Source organism: Coregonus clupeaformis, chromosome 12, assembly GCF_020615455.1.
Source record: "Coregonus clupeaformis isolate EN_2021a chromosome 12, ASM2061545v1, whole genome shotgun sequence".
Classification (NCBI taxonomy): Eukaryota; Metazoa; Chordata; class Actinopteri; order Salmoniformes; family Salmonidae; genus Coregonus; species Coregonus clupeaformis.
This window is the reverse complement of record NC_059203.1, coordinates 37196240-37220625: the sequence shown is the minus strand read 5'-3', so window position 1 is coordinate 37220625 and position 24386 is coordinate 37196240. Positions and strand designations below refer to the sequence as shown.

At 44.3% G+C, this 24386-nt stretch overlaps 1 protein-coding gene across 1 annotated transcript in view; it reads right to left on the bottom strand.

Moving 5' to 3' along the window:
* LOC121577586 (guanine nucleotide-binding protein G(i) subunit alpha-2-like) overlaps window positions 1–14255 on the bottom strand; it is a 113526-nt gene extending 99271 nt beyond the window's left edge. Inside the window, exon 1 of the mRNA XM_041891317.2 lies at window positions 13236–14255. Coding sequence (XP_041747251.1) covers window positions 13236–13353 — 118 coding nt within the window. The 5' untranslated portion in view covers window positions 13354–14255. The remainder of the gene's footprint in view (window positions 1–13235) is intronic.
* Between the last annotated feature and the right edge of the window lie 10131 nt (window positions 14256–24386).

Genomic DNA, 24386 nt, shown 5'->3' with positions numbered 1-24386 from the left:
TCAACAACTCTGCTGGAGTAGAGCCTCACTGGGCTTTCACACTGCTCTGGAGTGGGCTGCTACTGGAAACTCCACTCAACCTCCATCCATTCATTTAAAGCATGTTGGCTACATCCTTCAGCTGAAATTCAGCTGAGCCTCAATTGTTATTTTGGAGAGGAAACTGCTAGAAAAGTAGCCAGGTCTGACAGAAACAAACGTTTTCCTGGAAGAACATATCTAACCACACATTCGCAATAGGTGTCTGCAGGTTTATGGTCAAAGTGAGGCTGGCAGCCATGCCTCTGAGGCACTACCACTCTGCTCTAAAGATCACACCATGGTAATTTCTCTGATTTTAGCCTGGGCCTCGCTCCAGTTGATGATGGCTCTCAACACCAGCAGGCAGGTCAATACAGCCCCTCATTGTGATCAATACAGTGTTTGCTGGGTGCAGGTCTGTAGAAGAGACTCAATCAAAGCATTTCGAGAAATAATGACATCCGTTTATCCTCCATGAAGCTACAGGAGGAAATGTCCTGCTCGATGTGTCAAAGCTGTTACATTCAAAACGAGTTAGCTCAGCAAACATCCTATCCTCCAGCAGTCGGCTTTCTCCTTTATTCTCTAAAAGAAACAACACACACACAGCCACAACAACTGATGTCATGTTCTGGGGGGAAAGCACTCCCAGAGAAGGAGAGGTACAGTGGGGAAAAAAAGTATTTAGTCAGCTACCAATTGTGCAAGTTCTCCCACTTAAAAAGATGAGAGAGGCCTGTAATTTTCATCATAGTTACACGTCAACTATGACAGAGAAATTTAAAAAAAAAAATCCAGAAAATCACATTGTAGGATTTTTTATGAATTTATTTGCAAATTATGGTGGAAAATAAGTATTTGGTCACCTACATACAAGCAAGATTTCTGGCTCTCACAGACCTGTAACTTCTTCTTTAAGAGGCTCCTCTGTCCTCCACTCGTTACCTGTATTAATGGCACCTGTTTGAACTTGTTATCAGTATAAAAGACACCTGTCCACAACCTCAAACAGTCACACTCCAAACTCCACTATGGCCAAGACCAAAGAGCTGTCAAAGGACACCAGAAACAAAATTGTAGACCTGCACCAGGCTGGGAAGACTGAATCTGCAATAGGTAAGCAGCTTGGTTTGAAGAAATCAACTGTGGGAGCAATTATTAGGAAATGGAAGACATACAAGACCACTGATAATCTCCCTCGATCTGGGGCTCCACGCAAGATCTCACCCCGTGGGGTCAAAATGATCACAAGAACGGTGAGCAAAAATCCCAGAACCACACGGGGGGACCTAGTGAATGACCTGCAGAGAGCTGGGACCAAAGTAACAAAGCCTACCATCAGTAACACACTACGCCGCCAGGGACTCAAATCCTGCAGTGCCAGACGTGTCCCCCTGCTTAAGCCAGTACATGTCCAGGCCCGTCTGAAGTTTGCATTTGGATGATCCAGAAGAGGATTGGGAGAATGTCATATGGTCAGATGTAACCAAAATAGAACTTTTTGGTAAAAACTCAACTCGTCGTGTTTGGAGGACAAAGAATGCTGAGTTGCATCCAAAGAACACCATACCTACTGTGAAGCATGGGGGTGGAAACATCATTCTTTGGGGCTGTTTTTCTGCAAAGGGACCAAGACGACTGATCCGTGTAAAGGAAAGAATGAATGGGGCCATGTATCGTGAGATTTTGAGTGAAAACCTCCTTCCATCAGCAAGGGCATTGAAGATGAAACGTGGCTGGGTCTTTCAGCATGACAATGATCCCAAACACACCGCCCGGGCAACGAAGGAGTGGCTTCGTAAGAAGCATTTCAAGGTCCTGGAGTGGCCTAGCCAGTCTCCAGATCTCAACCCCATAGAAAATCTTTGGAGGGAGTTGAAAGTCCGTGTTGCCCAGCGACAGCCCCAAAACATCACTGCTCTAGAGGAGATCTGCATGGAGGAATGGGCCAAAATACCAGCAACAGTGTGTGAAAACCTTGTGAATACTTACAGAAAACATTTGACCTGTGTCATTGCCAACAAAGGGTATATAACAAAGTATTAAGAAACTTTTGTTATTGACCAAATACTTATTTTCCACCATAATTTGCAAATAAATTCATTAAAAATCCTACAATGTGATTTTCTGGAGAAAAAAATTCTCATTTTGTCTGTCATAGTTGACGTGTACCTATGATGAAAATTACAGGCCTCTCATCTTTTTAAGTGGGAGAACTTGCACAATTGGTGGCTGACTAAATACTTTTTTTCCCCACTGTATGTGTGTCAAACTTTGGTACTTGGCTGGTGTAGTGTTTTCACAGCGATAGATAAGGGAGTGCACAGTGTTGGTCATAGATAGGGAAATAAGCCACATGCAAATGTCAGCTCAAGCTGTAAATCAGTTAGCTGGCATTGATTTCTGCACTCAGAGGCATGGAAAGTGGCAACTATTTACGGTATTAGGCTTGAGGGATTTCCTCTAGGTTGTCTAGGGTTGTCCTTAGATTACTTTGATCAGTGATATGGAATTACAAGATGTAGGCTGGTTTTACAGTTCTGCATTCTAGAAATATCAGTTCTTGCAATCTAGAAAAACACTAAACTATCAGAACTCTATAGTTCCCCAGTCAATTGTAGAGGTACATTTCACATGTTTGTCCATATCTATCCTGAACAAAAATATAAACGCAGCATGCAACAATTTCAAAGATTTGGATGAGTTACAGTTCATATAAAGAAATCAGTCAATTGAAATAAATTCATTAGGAACCTAATATATGGATTTCACATGACTAGGCAGGGGTGCAGCCATGGGCCCACCCACTTGGGAGCCAGGCCCAGCCAATCTGAAAGAGTTTTTCGCCAAAAAAGGGCGATCCCGCAGGTGAAGAAGCCGGATGTGGAGGTCCTGGGCTGGAGTGGTTACACATGGTCTGCGGTTGTGAGGCTCGTTGGACGTACTGCCAAATTCTCTAAAACAACATTGGAGGCGGCTTATGGTAGATATGAACATAAAATTATCTGGCAACAGCTCTGGTGGACATTCCTGCAGTCAGCATGCCAATTGCATGCTCCCTCAAAACTTGAGACATCTGCGGCCTTGTGTTGTGTGACAAAACTGCACATTTTAGAGTGGCCTTTTATTGTCCCCAGCACAAGGTGCACCTGTGTAATGATCATGCTGTTTAATCAGCTTCATGATATGCCACACCTGTCAGGTGGATGGATTATCTTGACAAAGAATAACTTGCTCAATAACAGGGATGTAAAAAAAATGTGCGCACAACATTTTAGAGAAATAAGCTTTTTGTGCGTATGGAACATTTCTGGGATCTTTTATTTCCGCTCATGAAACATAGAACCAACATTTTACATTTCTATTTTTGTTCAATGTAGATGCCCTGGCCTCTTAAAATCCACATTATTTACATCACAAAGGTTTACCTGATGGGTTGGTGAGGTCAGACCATGCTGCAGGTCAACTGCTCAGGGTTAGGTCCATTTAATAATAAGTCAATTTCAATGCCCCAACTGGATCATTAGGCTTTCTTAAAAATCCATTACTTACAGCAACTTTTAAAACCCCCCAAAAATGAATTGTTCAACGCTCGCAACCCCCTGTGCACGCAAATGGAAGCACGTACAAATGTAGCCAGTCATTACAGCCATAAATAGTGATGCATTTTCAAAATGCAAGACACAGAAATAAACTGTGTTTTACACCTGCATTTGAGCATAATGCCATCCATGTTAACAGACAATATCAACTAGGGATATCATGCCACTTCTCTGGAGTCCAGAGCAAGCAGGATCATACGGCCTACCTGTATGCAGCAGAGGTTGCAGGATCGGATGGAAAGCATGGTCTGTCTGTTGTTCCTTACAAATATCACAATAAATTCACCAGAATCCCATAAGATTAAGAGATCAGATTAAGATAATTGTATTGGTGAATTGTACACAAGGACCAACTGAAATTTGACTTCTGCTTTTAACCCAACCCCTCCAAAAGACACACATACAGGTTTTTTTGGAGAGGTGCCACATTGGGCGCCCGTGGAGCTGTTGTTGTGGGGGATTATGTGCCTTGCTCAAGGGCACAATGGCAGGCAATGGCATCTAGGATTTGATACCAGCAACCCTTCGGTTGCCAGCTCACTTCCCACCAGATTTTTCACATCAGACCTGGGATTCGAACTGGCAACCCCTCAGTTGATGGCTCACCTCTCTAACAGCTAGGCTACCTGCAACAGTGTGATGTTATAGCTATCTTTAGATATAGCCAGTAGCCACCCAAACTAGGCCTATCTGAAATATGAAATTGCCTGTTAGCCTATTGTTCTGGCAAAGATGTGTCCGTTGCAGATTACTAAACTGGATCAAATGAAACAAGTGCTTTTTGGTCACTAATTGGGATATGCGCACCCGCCATTGCGTGCCAATGCTGGTGACTGGTCATTGGTCAAAAGTCAAGACGCACAACGTTTTGGTTCTGAAGCACAGATGTTTTGAGACAAGAATTTGGTGCAATACCATAGGCCTATGTCAGTAACCAGATCGAATAAGTAAAGCTATAAATATAAAATACAAATGGTATGTATGTAACGTTATCCTGTGACGTTAGCCTATACAAATATGAATGAAAAAAAAACCTGGGTTTGACTTTGGAGACTGTCATCATAAACAATAATAAAAAAATATATATTTCTTTGGCAATGACATCATTGACTTTTACCCTTTTTGTTGCTAAAAAGCACTTCTTCAGTAGTCAGTACAATTTCAGTTGGTTTTTCCCTCCCAGTCCCACTGCAGAGGCTTGGGTAATCTTGGTTCTCTCTCAGGAGGTGCTCATGAGCAGAACACAGCCCTGTCCCCGTTTCCTGACCAAGTCCTGAGCTTAACATCCAGGGAGAACCACCGTGAGGGGGACAGGAGACAGGTCAGTCTCTTAGGGCAGAAAGCCTCGGAAACTCAGAGATGTCTTGAAAGGCTGGATAAAAAGAGGAAGAGAGAATGAATGCTGACTTGTGTCATGTGTTTTTTTCCTGTCTGTGGGTAGGAGAGTCAAGGCTGGGGAGGAAGAGAGAAGTAATTGCTGCTTGAAGCAAGCCTACGTCAGAGGTCCCTCTTTCTTGAGCAGCAATGGTGGTCTGTAAAAAAAAATCTCAGCACTGACACATACTCACTTTCTCTCACATGCAAACAAAAAAGGCTTTTCTGAAAACTCTACCTCTTGAGACCAAAACATCTCTAAAACGTGAATGATCAGCACTGCATCATAACTTAAGTCCCGTCACCACAGCACTCACACACAGAACAGAAGGCCTGATATGTTTGGCCTAGAAGCACAAAAGCCTGGGCTAGTTAGTTTCAGTCCTTATGGTGTACTATAACTAATGAGCACTGAGTGATGTAAAGTCGTTGCCTCACCTTTCCATCCTACCACTGTAGCCAATTATGTGACCTCTAGGACTGTGACTAAAAAAAGGCAGAGGCAATACAGTATATCAACCTTACATTGTTACTATTAGGGGCCATGTTAACGTGTACTGCAGTGTATTATGTGGCCATGAAGAGTTTTACAGTGGAATCCAAGATAGCCTTACATTCTAGCCATAAGCATGGTCGTAAATTGTAACTATAATCTGCAATGAAGTACATGTGCTGTATATCATGTCATAAAAGAAACATTTCATTACCAATGGAAATAACAGGGCTGCCATACAAGTTGTTTTTCCAACTCAAAATAGACAAGGTTTCTGCCCCGAGAACGTGATCAGCATTCCTCGTCCATAGCCCAATAAAACAACTTTTGTCATTTCCTGTGAAGAAGCCATCCTTTGTTTTTGCCTTGCTTCATTTATCATATCGTCCCTGTCAAGCAGACAGCTGGGGAGGAACGTGGATGTACACAGTACATACTTTCAGACCTGCATCTTTCTCTGATGTACACAAACACAATTTTATTTTTACATTCTTGAGCATGAAATAACTTATTATGCCTTGCCCCCTGCATCGTGTGGGCATGCAAGCATGTGTCTGTGTATTTACATACATGCATGGCTAGGCATGCCTATAAGCAATGTGTGTGTGTATATATATATAGATGAGAGAGAGAGAGAGAGAGAGAGAGAGAGAGAGAGAGAGAGAGAGAGAGAGAGAGAGAGAGAGAGAGAGAGAGAGAGAGAGAGAGAGAGAGAGAGAGAGAGAGAGAGAGAGAGAGAGAGAGAGAGAGAGAGAGAGAGAGAGAGAGAGAGAGAGAGAGACGTGTGTGTTTGTGTCTACAGTCAAGCCAGTGAATCGTACAGACAGGTTCACACAGACCATGCTGCCGCTCTCACACACAGTTTAAGGGAGAGGAAGAAACTGTGAAGGGAAATGTCCATCCCAGCTGAACTGAAAATGTGAGGTTAGAAAAATCGAAGAACAGGAAAAATAAAGAGAGAGAGAATGACGGAATTCACAGAGGCTCATGTTGCTGCGGGGAGGAGATAAAACATCGATCAAAGTCCAAAATCTGAAGGGGAGTCATTAAACGTGTGCTTCCTGTTAATGAACACTGGAGCCTTCAGGAGGCATAAACTCCTGTCTGTTGCATTAAATCATGCATACGAACACCCATGTCACTGCTGAGGTTCTTTAGTAACGTAGTAGATGTCTGGTTAGCACTACCTGCTTCCTCGACAGCCCTTTCTCCCAGTTCAGGGAGAAAAGAGATTCATAATTTAGTTATATTTGCCACAGGTCCAAAAATAGCAGCTGGCTCCATCCTTCATCTCTAAGCCCCACAGCACTCCTAATCTCAAAGTTTGCTTTAGGGGAGGAAAAGGGGGAGGGAGACAGGGGGAAGGATAGTTCAGAAGACACGTATCAAGGAAAGACAGGCGGGAGGAGGTTTCTCCCTGGCGTCTTCAAGCAAACAGGCTTTCCTCAGCTGTTCTGGAAGTTACCACGGCAGCAGATGTGGGAACTAAAAGGGGTTCTTGGAGGGAGACGAGATGTTGCAATTCTGAAAGGATGCCACACTTATTCCACACTGACAGGCCAACTGCACACTTCGACTTTAGTTTACAAGTCCAAGCCGAGGAGGGAATGTGTGATTGTAACCTGTCAAGAATTGATCCAACACATTTATCCTGCAAGCTCCTCCAACGATACCTCTTGAATAAAGACAATGCAGCCTTACGTAGTTTAGGGCCGGGATTCAATCTGATCGCGCTTTGTCGGCAATGCACCTTTTAAAAAGGCAATGTTCCCGCGTTCACAGAGATCGCATTCACGGTAAACGTTGCATATGTCGGCTCAATCAGAAATGACCTTTAAATGCTGCATTGTCCACAAAGCGCAATTGGATTGAATCCTGGGCCTAGGACTCTATTAGATCAGATCCAGTATCTCATATTTGGGATTAAGTCAGATATAGCATTCTTCCTCTACAGCTAGAATGGATGTTTGAATTAACATTTAGCCAAGTTTATTTTTTGTTACACACTGTAAACATTGCTTTGTTAAAAGCATTAATCCAAAGAAAACACAGTAACAGTGTTTGTTTAATAATTACATTATTGACAAGGGCCCTTGACCATGATCCCCCTGAAATGATTAAATCTCAAATCTGCTAAATAGTCATCTCCTCTCTAACCTCACACGGTGCAACAGATCTTCATTACTGAACGGAAACCTACAGGATGGAGAGTAATTAGCCTTATAAAAAGGGGTGTATACAGTAAATAGAGATGCAGCACTGACTTTGTGGCTTCTTTCACTTCCTTGTGGTGTTTTTGGAGGAAGTATAGGTGACCGACCGGCTCAATTCGGTCTTATTAGCTCCAGACACAAATGAGAGAACAGCTCACTGACCATTTTACTCGCCCTAGCAGAGCTGGTTAGGCTGTTTTTATGTTATCCAGAGCGTTGGTGACTACAACTGTGCTGCTGGCAACAATTGAATTACGCTTTTTTGCCAAAGTTTACTGACACTGGCCATATTCAACAGGTGTTGAGCATTTGTAAATTTGTCAGTTACTCTGCGCTCTGCCTCTGGCGCACTCAGACGAGAGTGCTCTGAAATCGGAGTAGATAGCCAGAGTTCATTTACCAGCTACGTCTATCGACAGTTGTCACAGTGACATCATGAACATTCTAGTAAAATGGTTACTTGCATAGTGGAGTCTTTTGTTTAGACATGTAGCTAGCTAGCTAAACAATTAACAATAATCCCAAATCATAACGTTACTACCCTGCATGAATCTGCAGGTAGCTAACCAACAAGGTTCAATGTTAGCTAGCTAACATTAGGCTATAACTAGCAATGCAAATGGCACTGAGATACGAATAATATTACTACACAGATCATACATGTAACGGTAGCTAGTGAGCCAGCCAGCTAATGTTAGCTAGCTAGCTAACAGTACGCTAACTTGAAATGTGTAACTTGAAATGAAAATGACTTTGACAAAATTAGAAACATGTAATATCTGAAAATGTAGCTAGCTAGACTATCTTACCCATATACATGGATGGATGCTTCTCCCTCTCTGTCACGGATGCCATGGTTACCCTTAGTTTGAAGATGTACGTTAATCCGGAGACAGGTGATTAAATACAACAGCCTTCTGTGTGTTCTCTTTTCGACTCAGTCTGCATATTTGCCAGAATTTTCTCCAACTCCTTAGCTATCATACTCTAATTCCACTGATTTCAAAACTCGGTCCTCCAGAAAGTGGAGAGCAACACTTATGCAGTTCTACTATGTGATATCTTTCACAAAAGCTGAGTTAGAAAGGATTACCTACACATTCTGACCAGCTCATGTTATATACAGAAGCATGCTACATGGCAGACCAATCCGAACTCATCTCTCAGCATGTCCAGCCCACTCATTATCTCAGCCAATCACGGCTAGCGGGAAGGTTGCTGTCTTTTTCTGTGGCTAAACCAACTAGACTCATAATTTAACATTTTTATTCGTATTTACAGATGGCATACAAGTTTGTTATTAAGGCACATGAAAGTTCACATGTTCCAGAAGGCATTTCTGCCCAAAAACGCATTTTTATTTTAAAAAGTTTAAGTTCAAATAGCTCTCCTGTGAAGTAATGACGCGCAACAGACGCCTAGTTTCCTGAAACGAGTCACATAGTTGTTGACAAAGACAAATGAAATGTATTTTGGTCTTACTTCTTTGACATGCTAATTTGGAATAGACTTTCAATTTACTCAAGAGGACAAAATCAGTTGTGATACACCAGACATAAAGCTAGCAATATGTAATGTGACCTCCACTGAACATAACAAGACTAAGAGATGTCTTATCACATTTGAATCAAGTTTGAATGATAGTAAATCTCTATCCTCATTTCAATGGGTGTCTTTGTATGCGTGCATATAACTGCGTGTGTGTCTGTGGTGTGTGACTGTGTGGGTGTGTGTGTGTCTGCGTGTGTGTGTGAGACTGCGTGCGTGCGACTGCGTGAGTGCGTGCGTGTGACTGCGTGCGTGTGGTGTGTGACTGTTTGCGTGCGTGCGACTGCTTGCGTGCGACTGCGTGAGTGCGTGGTGCGTGGGTGTGTGACTGCGTGGGTGCGGTGTGTGATAGACTGCGTGCGTGCGACTGCGTGCGTGCGACTGAGTGCGTGCGACTGCGTGCGTGTGTGTGACTGCGTGCGTGTGTGTGACTGCGTGCGTGTGTGTGACTGCGTGCGTGTGTGTGTGTGTGACTGCATGCGTGTGGTGTGTGCGTGTGTCTCTGGGTCTGCGTGTGTGACTGCGTGCGTGTGTGTGTGTGACTGTGTGCGTGTGTGTGTGACTGCGTGTGTGTGTGTGACTGCGTGTGTGTGTGTGTGTGTGTGTGTGTGTGTGTGTGTGTGTGTGTGTGTGTGACTGCGTGCGTGTGTGACTGCGTGCGTGTGTGTGTGTGTATGTGTGTGGTGTGTGCGTCTCTGGGTCTGCGTGTGTGTCTGCGTGTGTGTTTGTTCTCAGCACTGACTGTAGCCCCGTGGGAGCACTGAGGCCTCTATACAAACAGCAGCCCACTCAGTCAGAATCAGGGCGGTCATTATCATCCAGACACACACAGCCATGTCTGATACAACAGCCCTGTTGCCCATGCCCTGTGGCAGTTAGCCACACATCCACCTACCATTAATGGACTGATTTGACACAAGGTTCATATCTAGATTATACACTACCAGTCAAAAGTTTGGACACACCTACTCATTCAAGGGTTTGTCTTTATTTTTACATTGTAGAATAATAGTGAAGACATCAAAACTATGAAATAACACATATGGAATCATGTAGTAACCAAAGTAGTGTTAAACAAATCAGAATATATTTTATATTTGAGATTCTTCAAATAGTCACCCTTTGCCTTGAAGACAGCTTTGCACACTCTTGGCATTCTCTCAAAACAATACAGAGAATAGGATCAAAGTACACAGAAGGCAAGACTTCACTGTCACTGTTCAGCATGGGGGGTTGTGAGGGTGGCTATGATATGACCTCTGTCAAAAACCTCTCAGAGCAGAGTCATGGCACAAGTTGACTAAAGATAGGATCCAAATGACTGTCTGTCATGACAGTCCCTACTCCGTCACGCTCAGGCAAGTCCTCTGAGAAGGGGATAAAGGAGGTCAAGTCCTTTCAACAGCAAACACACCCAATCACTTCACGTTAATGAAAAACTTTATTACAGTGACCCAAGGTGGCCAGAGCTTTATTTCACTCTGGTATTCCTGAAGCACCTGACCTACAACCACCAAAGTCACTGTCAATAAGCTTTGACACACACAACCATTAACCATGAGGCTCACATTGATTGCAACAAGTGGGGGTGTTATGAGTTAGAGGGGCAAATTGAACAGATCAAGGGTACAGACAACAGAGCAAATTCTTGCCTAAACTAAAGTGATTTATAAATGGTTCAATTCTCTGACATAGTGAGCACTTTACAGACTACAATACTGTAAGCCAGAGTCTATTGATTGCCGTTAATCATTATTTAATAGGACCAACATAGACAACATGGGGTGAATGATCTGCCATTGCTTGGAGAGGTCTGAAAACCTCAATATGGATGTAATGGCTTCGTCATTAATAGGCACAGCTGGAGAGCTATGAAAGCAATTTAGAATATTCTCGTCATTAGTTTAAAATGTAGAGGGGAGGCCAGACCTCATGGGGTCGTTCCACCTCAAAAAGCACAATAACTAGTATTTTGACACCCACCATCTCAGATTAGCAATTCTGCAATATCATTTTTTTAGAATATAATTTGATCTCTGAGAAATTAAGCTAATTGATTGCACAAAAAAATATCATTTTAATTTATAGGATTAATATAATATTTAATAAATATTCGAACAATGAGTTAGACATGTGGAATCTCCAAGAATCCCACCCCAACAACGAGTATACTGTGTTTAGCATTTGTGGCACAAATCCAATGCAATTCAATGGTACCTATCTTAGCATTTTTATGCTTCATTTCCAAATCATCCTAAAGTATCTACAAATGTATTGTGTAGCTCAATTATGTTCCTTATAGATTATTTGGATATGAAGTGCAAAAAGGCTTATATAGGTACAAATGACTTGTGGCACAATTGGTAAAAAGTTAGCATTTGAAACAGTCGCCAGGTAGACAAAACCAAAGCATTGGTTGCCGTCATACCTGCTCCATAAACTGCTTGCAGGGTAAGAAAATAAATATGTAATTTGGGTTAACTATCCCTTTTACATGGGGGGTGGTATTTAAAAAAAAATCACCATAATAGCAGGAGCAGCACCATCTAGTGGTCAGAACCTGGTAATATCAAGATGTAGGATGGTACATAAACCTACCAACTTTAATGACTAATTTCTCTGAACAGGGGGAAAAAAAACATCACCAAATTCAATGAGAATACATTATATAGGATTAATAACAATACGCCGAGCCACAGCTCCGTACTACTTCCCTTACAAAAAAAGATGGCAGTTTTGAAACTGCAGTAAAAGTGCAGTAACTGCAGTCGACAGTGGTATTTTGGATGCAATAATTGCAAAATAACTGCTGGGTACTGCATTTGAACTGCAGTTACACTGCAAAACTACTACAGTAAAAAATACTTATATTGGATGCAATATTTGCCACATACTGTGGTTCTCTGGATAAGAGCGTCTGCTAAATGACGTAAATGTAAATGTTATAATGCACTCTAACTGCAGTTATACTGAAGATATACTGCACTCTGACTGCAATCTTTTTTCATAAGGGTTGTCAGAAATAGAGAACTGATACTATATACTCGTTGTTGGGGTGTGATTGGGGTGGGGGGTGGGAGGTCCATAGTTATAAAAAATATATATATTCCTAATTTCTTACTCATTGTTAGAAAAAGGTTTGGTGTTAGGTACTATAATTACTGAATATTAAATAAATCTTAGAAATTAAAATGGCCAATTTGGGTGCAATCAATTAGCTTAATTTCTCAGAGATCAAATTATATTTCAACAAAATAATGTTGCCTGAATGTTTAATTTATCTGTTTCTAACTACAGAAACGATTTCAGAACAATCTGAGATGATGGGTGTCATGGCTTGCTGAAATGACATGGAACGATCCAGTGGTTAGTTGTAGGCTAGTGATTGATTACACTTTTAGGCTACATTATGGAAATCAATCAGCTAACACATTTTTCTTTTTGCAGGCATCTTATGTTAGGATAGGATACTTTGTATTGACTGCTACTTGAGTGTAATTAAACATTGACATAGCCTAAGTAGCGTATTGTGCGTTGACAGCAAGTTTTCTGTTTTGAATACTTGGAGAGTTAAGAAAATTCCAGCGGTGAGAGGCATTCCTCTGATTTATGACAGAAGCAGCAGCGCAGGCTCAGATTTATGTTTACTGGTTCTGATTAATCTGTTCCAGTTGTGCACTGGAGGCTAGAGAACCTCCACAGAAATTGGACAAAATCTCAGGCATGTAGCTACATCAAAATGGCTAATGAGGGAGATTCGGGAGCTTTCCTAGCCTCCTCCTCGTCACACACACTCTACCTCAAAGCTTTTACCATTAACCATTTCCTCTATGCCTCATGATCGACGCCCGTTACTTCGCAACATTGCAACAAATTCTATCGCCAGCTCACGATCATAAAGCTGGATACAATGTAGCGTTCATGAGAATCTTCAGTGAATGGATTCAAACATTGGAATGGAATAGAATGTTTGGTGGTACATACCCAAAAGGAGCAGTTTCACTTCTCTCGCTGCCTTCTCTCCATCTTCTCGAAGGTTTTTGTCTATCATTTTGGACCTCTCGGCCGCGGCTTTATCTTCCTGACTCACTGTACACCCCATGGTTCCAAGTGCACGCTTCAGGACTGCTGCTTTTCGGAACAATATCACACAAAAAAGTATGTAGCCTATTTAGGGCTCTATGTCTGGGAGTGTTAAAAAAAGTAAATAGTTCCCAGTCCAGTGTTATGGGGTTGAGAAATGCAACTTCCCCTTTGAGAAATACGACTGGAAAATACGTTTGATTCACCCACAAACCAGCATCCAAATTATTTATTAAACTTAGTCCGAATTCACTTTTCTATTCCATATGTTAACTCGTTTTTAATATTACAAAGCCAAGTTTAACGCCTATTTTTGAAACTCCAGTGACATTCTATCCAAGCCGACACAGAAAGGTATTTTTTTTGTCATTACGAGGACACAAACTTTGAGTAACAACAATTAATTTTGAGGACGCGTCAATAAAATCAGTCAAGTTCACGTTCTAAGACCAAGAAAAAGGGTCACGGAACCTCAGCAAAAGTATTCCAGCTGTGAAGACGGCACAGCAGATTGACTTCCGATGCCAATTTGCAATGAGCCAAAATTCACATAACCACTGTGAAGAAGCTGAGCTATGTTTCTCCTCTTCCTCTGTGTTATAATTTAGTCGTTCAGTGTGTGAGTGATGTTATGCATTATTCTCTTCGTTAAGATTTATCACGTTTCAAAGCCACTCCCGTAGCAGCTGTGAAGTTCCTCTCTAGGCAACAAACCGAAGACCGTTCAGTCACCTCCCAAGTCAGCAAAGTGCCAGGGTTTCCACTAGATAACACAGCGACAAAGTATATCCTAAAGATTCTTGATTTATTTTTGTTGCTTTTTGGTCTTAATTTAAGTTTAGCGTTATGCATAAGATTAGCATTGTGATTAAGGTCACGGTTAAGGTTAGGGTTAGGTTTAAAATCGGATTTTAAGAAGATAAATTGTAGAAATAGGCGGGGTTTATGACTTTGTGGCCGTATTAACTCATGACGACCGAGTGCGAAACGCCCACCTACTTTGCTTCATGGGAAATGTAGTGTTTCATGAAATTGTAATCACACTCAACTGTTCAGTGAGTGATAAATTAAAACATTTAATACATGATTAAGACAATATCTAATTTACTCATTAAGCTCATTTAATTTATCATGGCCTATTCGTTTTTGCCAATTACATTTTTCTCATTTCAATGCATAGGATAAGGCCAATTTCATTAGGGTGAAAGTTGCTATGAGGACATAATACATTATTGTAGGGGAAATAAAATTAAACTAGTGATTCAAGGCTTTATAACAAAAAAATCATTTTATGGACTCTTTAGATGCACATCGTTAGGTCTACCTAACAAGACTTTTCAGAAGGAGTATTTACGCTGAACAAAAAATATAAACGCAACATGTAAAGTGTTGGTCCCATGTTTCATGAGCTGAAAGATCCCAGAAATGTTCCATTCGCACAAAAAGCTTATTTCTCTCAAAGTTGGTGCACACATTTGTTTACATCCCTGTTAGTGAGAATTTCTCCTTTGCCAAGATAATCCAGCCACCTGACAGGTGTGGCATATCAAGAAGCTGATTAAACAGCATCATTATACAGGTGCACCTTGTGCAGGGGACAATAAAAGGCCATTCTAAAATGTGCAGTTTTGTCACACAACACAATGCCACAGATGTCTCAAGTTTTGAGGGAGCGTGCAATTGGCATGCTGACTGCAGGAATGTCCACCAGCGCTGTTGCCAGACAATTGAATGTTTATTCTCTACCATAAGCCGCCTCAAACGTCTTTTTAGAGAATTTGGCAGTACGTCCAACCGTCCTCACAACCGCAGACCACGTGTATGGCGTCATGGGGGCGAGCGGTTTGCTGATGTCAACGTTATGAACAGAGTGCCCCATGGTGACGGTGGGGTTATGGTATGTGCAGGCATAAACTATGGACAACGAACACAATTGCATTTTATCGATGGCAATTTGAATGCACAGAGATACTGTGACGAGATCCTGAGGCCCATTGTCGTGCCACTCATCCGCCACCATCACCTCATGTTTCAGCATGATAATGCACGGCCCCATGTCGCAAGGATCTGTTCACAATTCCTGGAAGCTGAAAATGTCCTGCATACTCACCAGACATGTCACCCATTGAGCATGTTTGGGATGCTCTGGATCGATGTGTACGACAGCGTGTTCCAGTTCCCACCAATATCCAGCAACTTCGCACAGCCATTGAAGAGGAGTGGAACAACATTCCTCAGGCCACAATCAACAGCCTGATCAACTATGCGAAGGAGATGTGTCACTACATGAGGCAAATGGTGGTCACACCAGATACTGACTGGTTTTCTGATCCACACCCCTACTTTTTTTTAAAGGTATCTGTAACCAACAGATGCATATCTGTATTCCCAGTTATGTGAAATCCATAGATTAGGCCCTAATTTATTTATTTCAATTGACTGATTTCCTTATATGAACTGTAACGCCGTAAAATCGTCGAAATTGTTGCATGTTGCGTTTATACAGTATTTTGTTCAGTATACATTGCAGCTTGTTAAAAGACTAACTCATCATGTTAAGAGACCTGTCAACATTGCTCTCACTGTTTAACATTTGTAAAAAGTAAGTAGAGAAATAATAATTTCCTTTACTGTCAAAGCTCTTATTCAGAGTATGCATAAGCAACCCCCTTATGGCTCTTGGGGTCTCCCCTTGTGGTCTTGGGTGTGCACACGATTCTGATCAGAATGAAAACACATTTTAAAAAACAAACCCTTTTTTATTAATTGATTCAGGATGCATCATTGACCATAATCAGTGAATCGGAGCTCAAAACCTTAAGACACTGAATGTCAGCTATTAAGATCAGATCAATTAGATGCTATACTATACTATACTATGCCTACTGGTACAGCAGGTACTGTATCTGAATGTGAGTGAAGCATATTTCTGCACACTGAGGTCTTTGACTAAAAGAAGATGACAGTTCATGAGCTCTCTTCAGCAGAGGTGGCAAAGTTCCTGTGTTGGCTTGTTGTCAGCAGACATGCCACTTCAGCTTAAGCACAGCAGCCTACACTCATTAATCCCCAAGGCCCCTTTTCAAAGTTAATTACATTTCAGTATTAAAAATTGCTGGAGTATTGAAATGAACACAGTAGTGTTAGACAGAATAAGGGAAACACACATCTTGTGTTGATTTACAGTGCATTCGGAAAGTATTCATACCCGTTGACTTATTCCACATTTTGTTGTGTTACAGCCTGAATTCAGAAGAAAATTCACCCATCTACACACAATACCCCATAATGACAAAGTGAAAACATGATCTTTATAAATGTTGGCAAATTTATTGAAAATGAAATACTGAAATATGTCATTTACATAAGTATTCACACCCCTGAGTCAATACTTCTGAGTCTTTCTGGGTACGTTTCTAAGTCTAAGGATGGTGCAACATTTGCCCATTATTCTTTAAAAAATTCTTAATGTTCTGTCAAATTGGTTGTTGATCATTGCTAGACAACCCTTTTCTGGTCTAGCCATAGATTTTCAAGTAGATTGTCAGGCGTCAGTGTGTAGCGGTAGGACGGAGTTAGACGCAGGACACAGAGCTAGTAGACAACGTACTTTACTCGTAAATATAAATGAACATAAACTCCACGCAGGGAGGACAATCCCACTCACCAGTCGATAACACCAAACATAGAACAAACACGCACACAACACAGTGGGAGCCAGAGGGTAAAATAGGGAACAAATCATGGACATAATGGGAACCAGGTGTGTACAATAAAGACAAAACAAGTAGAACACAGAAACATAGATCGGTGGCAGCTAGTACTCCGGTGACGACGAACGCCGAAGCCTGCCCGAGCAAGGAGGAGGGGCAGCCTCGGCTGAATCCGTGACAGTACCCCCCCCTTGACGCGCGGCTCCAGCCGTGCGCCGACACCGGCCTCTGGGACGGCACGGAGGACGCGGAGCAGGGCGAGTCGGATGACGACGGTGGAAATCCCTCAACATGGAGGGATCGAGGATGTCCCTCCTAGGGACCCAGCACCGTTCCGTACCCCTCCCACTCCACGAGATACTGCAGGCCCCCCACCCGACGCCTCGAATCCAGGATGGAACGGACCGAGTACGCCGGTGCCCCCTCGATGTCCAGTGGGGGGCGGAGGAACCTCCCGTACCTCAGACTCCTGGAGTCGACCAGCTACCACCGGCCTGAGGAGAGACACATGGAACAAGGGATTAATACGGTAATCAGGAGGAAGCTGTAACCTATAACAAACCTCGTTCAATCTCCTCAGGACTTTAAATGGCCCCACAAACCGCCGACCCAGCTTCCGGCAGGGCAGGCGAAGGGGCAGGTTTCGGGTCGAGAGCCAGACCCGGTCCCCCGGTGCATACACCGGGGCCTCACTGCGGTGGCGGTCGGCACGCGCCTTCTGTCGAAAACCGACCACTCCCCCGGCCGGTCCTGGCAATAGGACCGCAGAAACCTACCCACATCCTGGTTTACTCTTTCCACCTGCCCATTACTCTCGGGGTGAAACCCTGAGGTCAGGCTAACCGAGACCCCCAGACGTTCCATGAACGCCCTCCAGACCCTTGAGGTGAACTGGGAACCCCGATCAGACACTATATCCTCAGGTACCCCGTAGTGCCAGAAGACGTGTGTAAATAGGGCCTCCGCAGTCTGTAGGGCCGTAGGGAGACAGGGCAAAGGAATGAGACGGCAGGACATAGAAAACCGATCCACAATGACCAGGATCGTGGTGTTCCCTTGTGACGGGGGAAGGTCCGTAATGAAATCCACCGATAGGTGGGACCACGGCCGTTGTGGAACGGGTAGGGGTTGTAATTTCCCTCTGGGCAGGTGTCTAGGTGCCTTACACTGGGCGCACACCGAGCAGGAGGAAACAAACCCTCACGTCCTTAGCTAAAGTGGGCCACCAGTACTTCCCACTAAGTGCACTGTCCGACCAATGCCAGGATGACCAGAGGAGGGTGACGTGTGAGCCCAATAGATCAATTGATCGTGGACATCTAACGAAACGTACATACGACCCTCTGGACACTAGGGGGGAGTGGGCTCCATACGTAACGCCCGCTCAATGTCCGCGTCAACCTCCCACACCACCGGTGCCACCAGACACGAAGCCGGAAGTATGGGAGTGGGCTCCATGGACCTCTCCTCTGTGTCATACAGCTGGGACAGAGCGTCTGCCTTAGCGTTCTGGGAACCTGGTCTGTAAGAAAGGAGGGTGAATACAAAATGGGTGAAAAACATGGCCCACCTTGCCTGGCGAGGGTTCAGTCTCCTCGCCGCCCGGATGTACTCCAGATTGCGGTGGTCAGTCAAAATGAGGAAAGGGTTTTTAGCCCCCTCAAGCCAATGCCTCCACGCTTTCAGAGCCTGGACAACAGCTAACAGCTCCCGGTCCCCCACATCATAGTTGCGCTCCGCCGGGCTGAGCTTCTTCGAAAAGAAAGCACAGGGGCGGAGCTTTGGTGGCGTACCCGAGCGCTGAGACAGTACAGCTCCTATCCCAGCCTCGGACGCGTTCACCTCTACTGTGAATGCCAAGGAGGGATCCGGATGAGCCAGCACAGGAGCCGAGGTAAACAGGTCCTTCAGGTGACCAAAAGCCCTGTCCGCCTCAGCTGACCACTGCAGCCGCACCGGTCCCCCCTTCAGCAAGGAGGTAATGGGAGCTGCTACCTGACCAAAGCCCCGGATAAACCTCCGGTAGTAGTTGGCAAACCCTAAGAACCGCTGCATCTCCTTAACCGTGGTTGGAGTCGGCCAATTACGCACGGCAGAAATGCGGTCAATCTTCATCTCCACCCCTGACGCGGACAGGTGGTGCCCTAGGAAGGAGACGGACTGTTGAAAGAACAGACATTTCTCCGCCTTGACGTACAGGTCATGTTCCAACAGTCGACCAAGCACCTTGCGCACCAGGGACACATGCTCGGCTCGTGTAGCGGAGTATATGAGAATGTCATCTATATACACCACTACACCCTGTCCGTGCAGGTCCCTGGAAATCTCATCAACAAAGGATTGGAAGACTGATGGAGCATTTATCAACCCGTACGGCATGACGAGGTACTCATAGTGCCCAGATATGGTACTAAATACCGTCTTCCACTCATCCCCCTCCCGGATACACATCAGGTTGTACGCGCTCCTGTGTTCCAATTTGGTGAAGAAGCGCACCCCGTGCAATGACTCCTTCATACTAGCAATGAGAGGTAGTGGATAACTGTACTTAACAGTGATCTGATTGACACCACGGTAGTCTATGCACGGGCGTAAAACTCCATCCTTCTTCTTCACAAAAAAGAAACTCGAGGAGGCAGGTGAAGTGGAAGTCCGAATGTATCCCTGTCCCAGAGATTCGGAGACATATGTTTCCATAGCAGCCATCTCTTCCTGTGACAGAGGATACAAGTGACTCCGGAGAAGTGCAGCGCCTACCTGGAGATTTATCGCACAATCCCACTGTCGATGGGGTGGTAATTAAGTCGCCTTCTTTTTACAGAAAAGTGCATAGTGGAGACCTGGTTTGGACTCTCCACCGTAGTTGCCCCTATGGAAACACCTACACACCTCCCCAAGCACTGACGTGACCATCCCTTGAGAGCCCTCTGTTGCCATGAAATCGTGGGGTCATGAGAGGTTAACCAGGGAAGCCCCAACACCACTGGGAACGCAGGAGAATCAATCAGAAAGAGACTAATTCTCTCCTCATGACCCTCCTGCGTTTTCATCCAGAGTGGAGCTGTGACCTCCCTAATCAGGCCTGACCCTAAAGGGCGACTATCTAAGGCATGTACAGGGAAGGGCACATCAACAGGAACAATATGAATCACTAATCTACGGGAAAACATACGATCAACAGAGTTCCCAGCTGCGCCTGAATCTACGAGCACCTTATGCTGGGGATGCGGGGAAAACTCAGGAAATAGATGTCAATACACATGTGCCAACAGGGAGTTCTGGGTGAGTCGGGTGCCTACTCACCTGGGATGGTCCACCAGTGCTCTGCCTGCTGCCTCGACTCCCTGAGGACCCTCCCCAGCACTGACCAGCAGTGTGTCCTCTGCGGCCACAGTTGGTGCAGGAGACGGCCCTGAGAGCAGCACCTCCGAGCTCCATCGGTGTAGGGTCGGAGGTGCTGGGGGATGGAATGGACGGACCCCGATCCGGACGTCCGCGGGTGGCCAACAGGTTATCCAGCCTTATCGACAAATCCACCAGCTGGTCCAGGTTAAGGGTGGTGTCCCTGCAGGCCAGCTCCCGACGAACATCCTCCCGTAGGCTGCATCGGTAGTGGTCAATCAGGGCCCTCTCATTCCATCCCGTGCTGGCTGCCAGGGTCCTGAAGTCCAGTGTGAAGTCCTGAGCGCTCCTCATCCCCTGTCTGAGGTGGAACAGACGTTCCCCCGCCGCTCTCCCCTCCGGTGGATGATCGAATACCGCCCGGAAGCGGCGGGTGAAATCTTCATAGCGTACCGACGCCGCGTCTATTCCTCCCCACTCGGCGTAGGCCCACTTGAGCGCTCTCCCCGACAGACAGGAGATGAGGGCGGACACGCTCTCGTATCCCGAGGGAGCCGGGTGGATGGTCGCCAGGTAGAGCTCTACCTGGAGCAGAAAACCCTGGCACCCGGCAGCTGTACCATCATATGCCCTCGGGAGCGAGAGCCGAATCCCACTGGACCCAGGTGACGAAGGGGTGGACAGCGGTGTGGGTTGCTGTGTAGTTGAAGGAGGTGTAGGAAAACCCCCTCTCTCCCATCGCTCCATGGTGTTCAACACGCACTCCATTGCTGTGCTGAGAGTCTGTATCATGGTCGCCTGCTGTTGGACGCGTTCCTCCACTGATCCGGAAGGAATGAATGTACCTGCTGACTCCATTTGAGATGCGTGTTACTGTCAGGCGTCAGTGTGTAGTGGTAGGACGGAGTCAGGCGCAGGACACAGAGCTAGTAGACAACATACTTTACTCGTAAATATAAATGAACATAAACTCCACGCAGGGAGGACAATCCCGCTCACCAGTTGATAACACCAAACATAGAACAAACACGCACACAACACAGTGGGAGCCAGAGGGTAAAATAGGGAACAAATCATGGACATAATGGGAACCAGGTGTGTACAATAAAGACAAAACAAGTAGAACACAGAAACATAGATCGGTGGCAGCTAGTACTCCGGTGACGACGAACGCCGAAGCCTGCCCAAGCAAGGAGGAGGGGCAGCCTCGGCTGAATCCGTGACATAGATTTAGGTCAAAACTGTAACTCGGCCACTCAGGAACATTCACTGTCTTCTTGGTAAGCAAATCCAGTGTAGATTTGGGCTTGTGTTTTAGGTTATTGTCCTGCTGAAAGGTTACTTAATCGCCCAGTGTCTGGTGGAAAGCAGACTGAACCAGGTTTTCCTCTAGGATTTTGCCTGTGCTTAGCTCCATTCCATTTATTTTTTATCCTGAAGAACTCCCTAGTCCTTAACGATTACAAGCATACCCATAACATGCAGCCACCACTATGCTTGAAAATATGGAGTGGTACTCAGTAATGTGTTGTATTGGATTTGCCCGAAACACACTTTGTATTCAGGACAAAAAGTTAATTGCTTTGCCACATTTGTTGCAGTATTACAGGATGCATGTTTTGGAATATATTTATTCTGTACAGGCTTCCTTCTTTTCACTCTGTCAATTAGGTTAGTATAGTGGAGTAACCACACTGTTGTTGATCCATCCTCAGTTTTCTCCTATCACATCCATTAAACTCTGTAACCGTTTTAAAGTCACCATTGGCCTCATGGTGAAATCCCTGAGCGGTTTCCTTCCTTTCCAGCAACTGAGTTAGTGTATTGATACACCATCCAAAGTGTAATTAATAAGTTCACCATGCTCAGAAGGATATTCAATGTCTGCTTTCTTTTTTTACCCATCTACCAATATGTGCCCTTCCTTGCAAGGCATTGGAAAACCTACCTGGTCTTTGTGGTTGAATCTCTGCTCAATTGAGGGACCTTAATTGTGGGGTACAGAGATGAGGTAGTCATTCAAAAATCATGTTAAACACTATTATTGCCAACATGCAACTTAATATGTGACTTGTTAAGCACATTTTTACTCCTGAACTTATTTAGGCTTGCAATAACAAATGGGTTGAATACTTACTGACTCAAGACAATTAAAAATAAACATAATTCCACTTTGACATTATGGGGTATTGTGTGTAGGCCAGTGACAATAAAATCTAAATGTAATGGCTCATTGCTTTACAACAGAGCTCTGTTGTGCTTTTGTTGAATGGTTTCCCTGCCAAGGAAATCTTTCTAAACAAAAAGTGAAGTTTAAAATGAGACTCTCTTTGTGCCATCTGACAGGAACAGATGCTATTTGACTGGAACAAAAATGTATTACAATAGCCTACATGCCATAAAATACATTTTGGCTGTAAATCAAAATTAAAGACTAACCTAACCTAAGTTATTGTAAAATTCAAAGTAACTTAATAGCCAGTAAGTGCTAGTAACTTACTTCCCACTGGGCACAGACGTCAAATCAACGTCTATTCCACGTTGGTTCAGCATAATTTCATTGAAATGACGTGGAATCAACGTTAATTCAACCAGTGTGCGCCCAGTGGGTTATTTGCAACTAGCTGCCAGTAACTTACTGTACTTTCACAGAACTTTTCTGATTACAAGATAGCTTAATATTAGTTGACAACTACTAAGCATTCTTTGCCAGACTTGGCCTCAACCTCTTGGTTGACAGAAAACTGACCTTTCTGCCACACCATCAGGTCAGTGTGTGTGATAGAGATCAGCCACAGTAAGTTACTGTGAATTTTACAATAACTACTTGCAGCAAGCTGACAGTAAATTATTGAAAAATAAACATGAACTTCCTGGTGCCAACTGCTATTAAGTTACTGGAAAATGCACAGTAATTTACATTATTTAGCAGACGCTCTTATCCAGAGCGACTTACAGTTAGTGCATACATTATTCTATTTTATTTTTTAATTTTGGCGTTGCAAATGCCATGCTCTACCAACTGAGCTACCTCCCTGCCAGCCACTCCCTCCCCTACCCTGGACGACGCTGGGCCAATTGTGCGCCGCCCCATTGGTCTCCCGGTTGCGGCCAGCTACAGCAGAGCCTGGATTCAAACCAGGATCTCTAGTGGCACAGCTAGCACTGCGATGCAGTGCCTTAGACCACTGCGCCACTCTCTTAACACTGCAGCTCTTGATTGCCACAAGCTTTTACAAAGCTTGTAGAACTGGGAGTGGACAAATGAGGTGCTCAACCTTCATCAACATAATGATAAAACCACTTAAACTGGTGCAACACTTTCACTAATGGTTGGCACAAATAAAAAAATGTTTAGACCATGCCCCAAAATTATGCTAATGAGCCCCCGCCAGCACATTGCCCCCACCTACATTTCAAAGTGCAGTAATGATTGTACCTTATATTGAATATACGGAGTGGCTACAGATGGATAGTTTCTATATCCCAATTTGCCCAGGCTAAAAATACGGATATTTCTGCGCATGTGCTGAATTGTTTTACATAGCTGAGTGCCCACTCCACTGTCTATGTAGCTGCTGTGCTGAGTGCTCTGCTTTTTTTATTTTTTCAGGAGGGGAGTAGGCTACATGCAGCTATGTACATGTTTTACACAAAATACATTATAGACATGTTGGTACAAACGTAGTTGTCAGTATTGCAAACATAAGCATGACACAAACATGCAGTCTAGCGATTTCATGTTTTTCTCAGCTGCTGAGTTACATGCAGCTATTTACTCTCGCCATGATATCAGCATATTGCATACCTATGGCACCGGGTGATGCAAAACAAACTTGCCCATTGTCCGACTATTTTTACACGTCCGGATACACGCTCGGCTGCCTAGAATGTTCGGCTGCCCAGAGGTGGAACGCAACAAGACACAGGCTGTGTTCGAGAGCATCACAACCGTGATGAATCATGGGTAAATTGTGACTGACTGACTGATCTACAA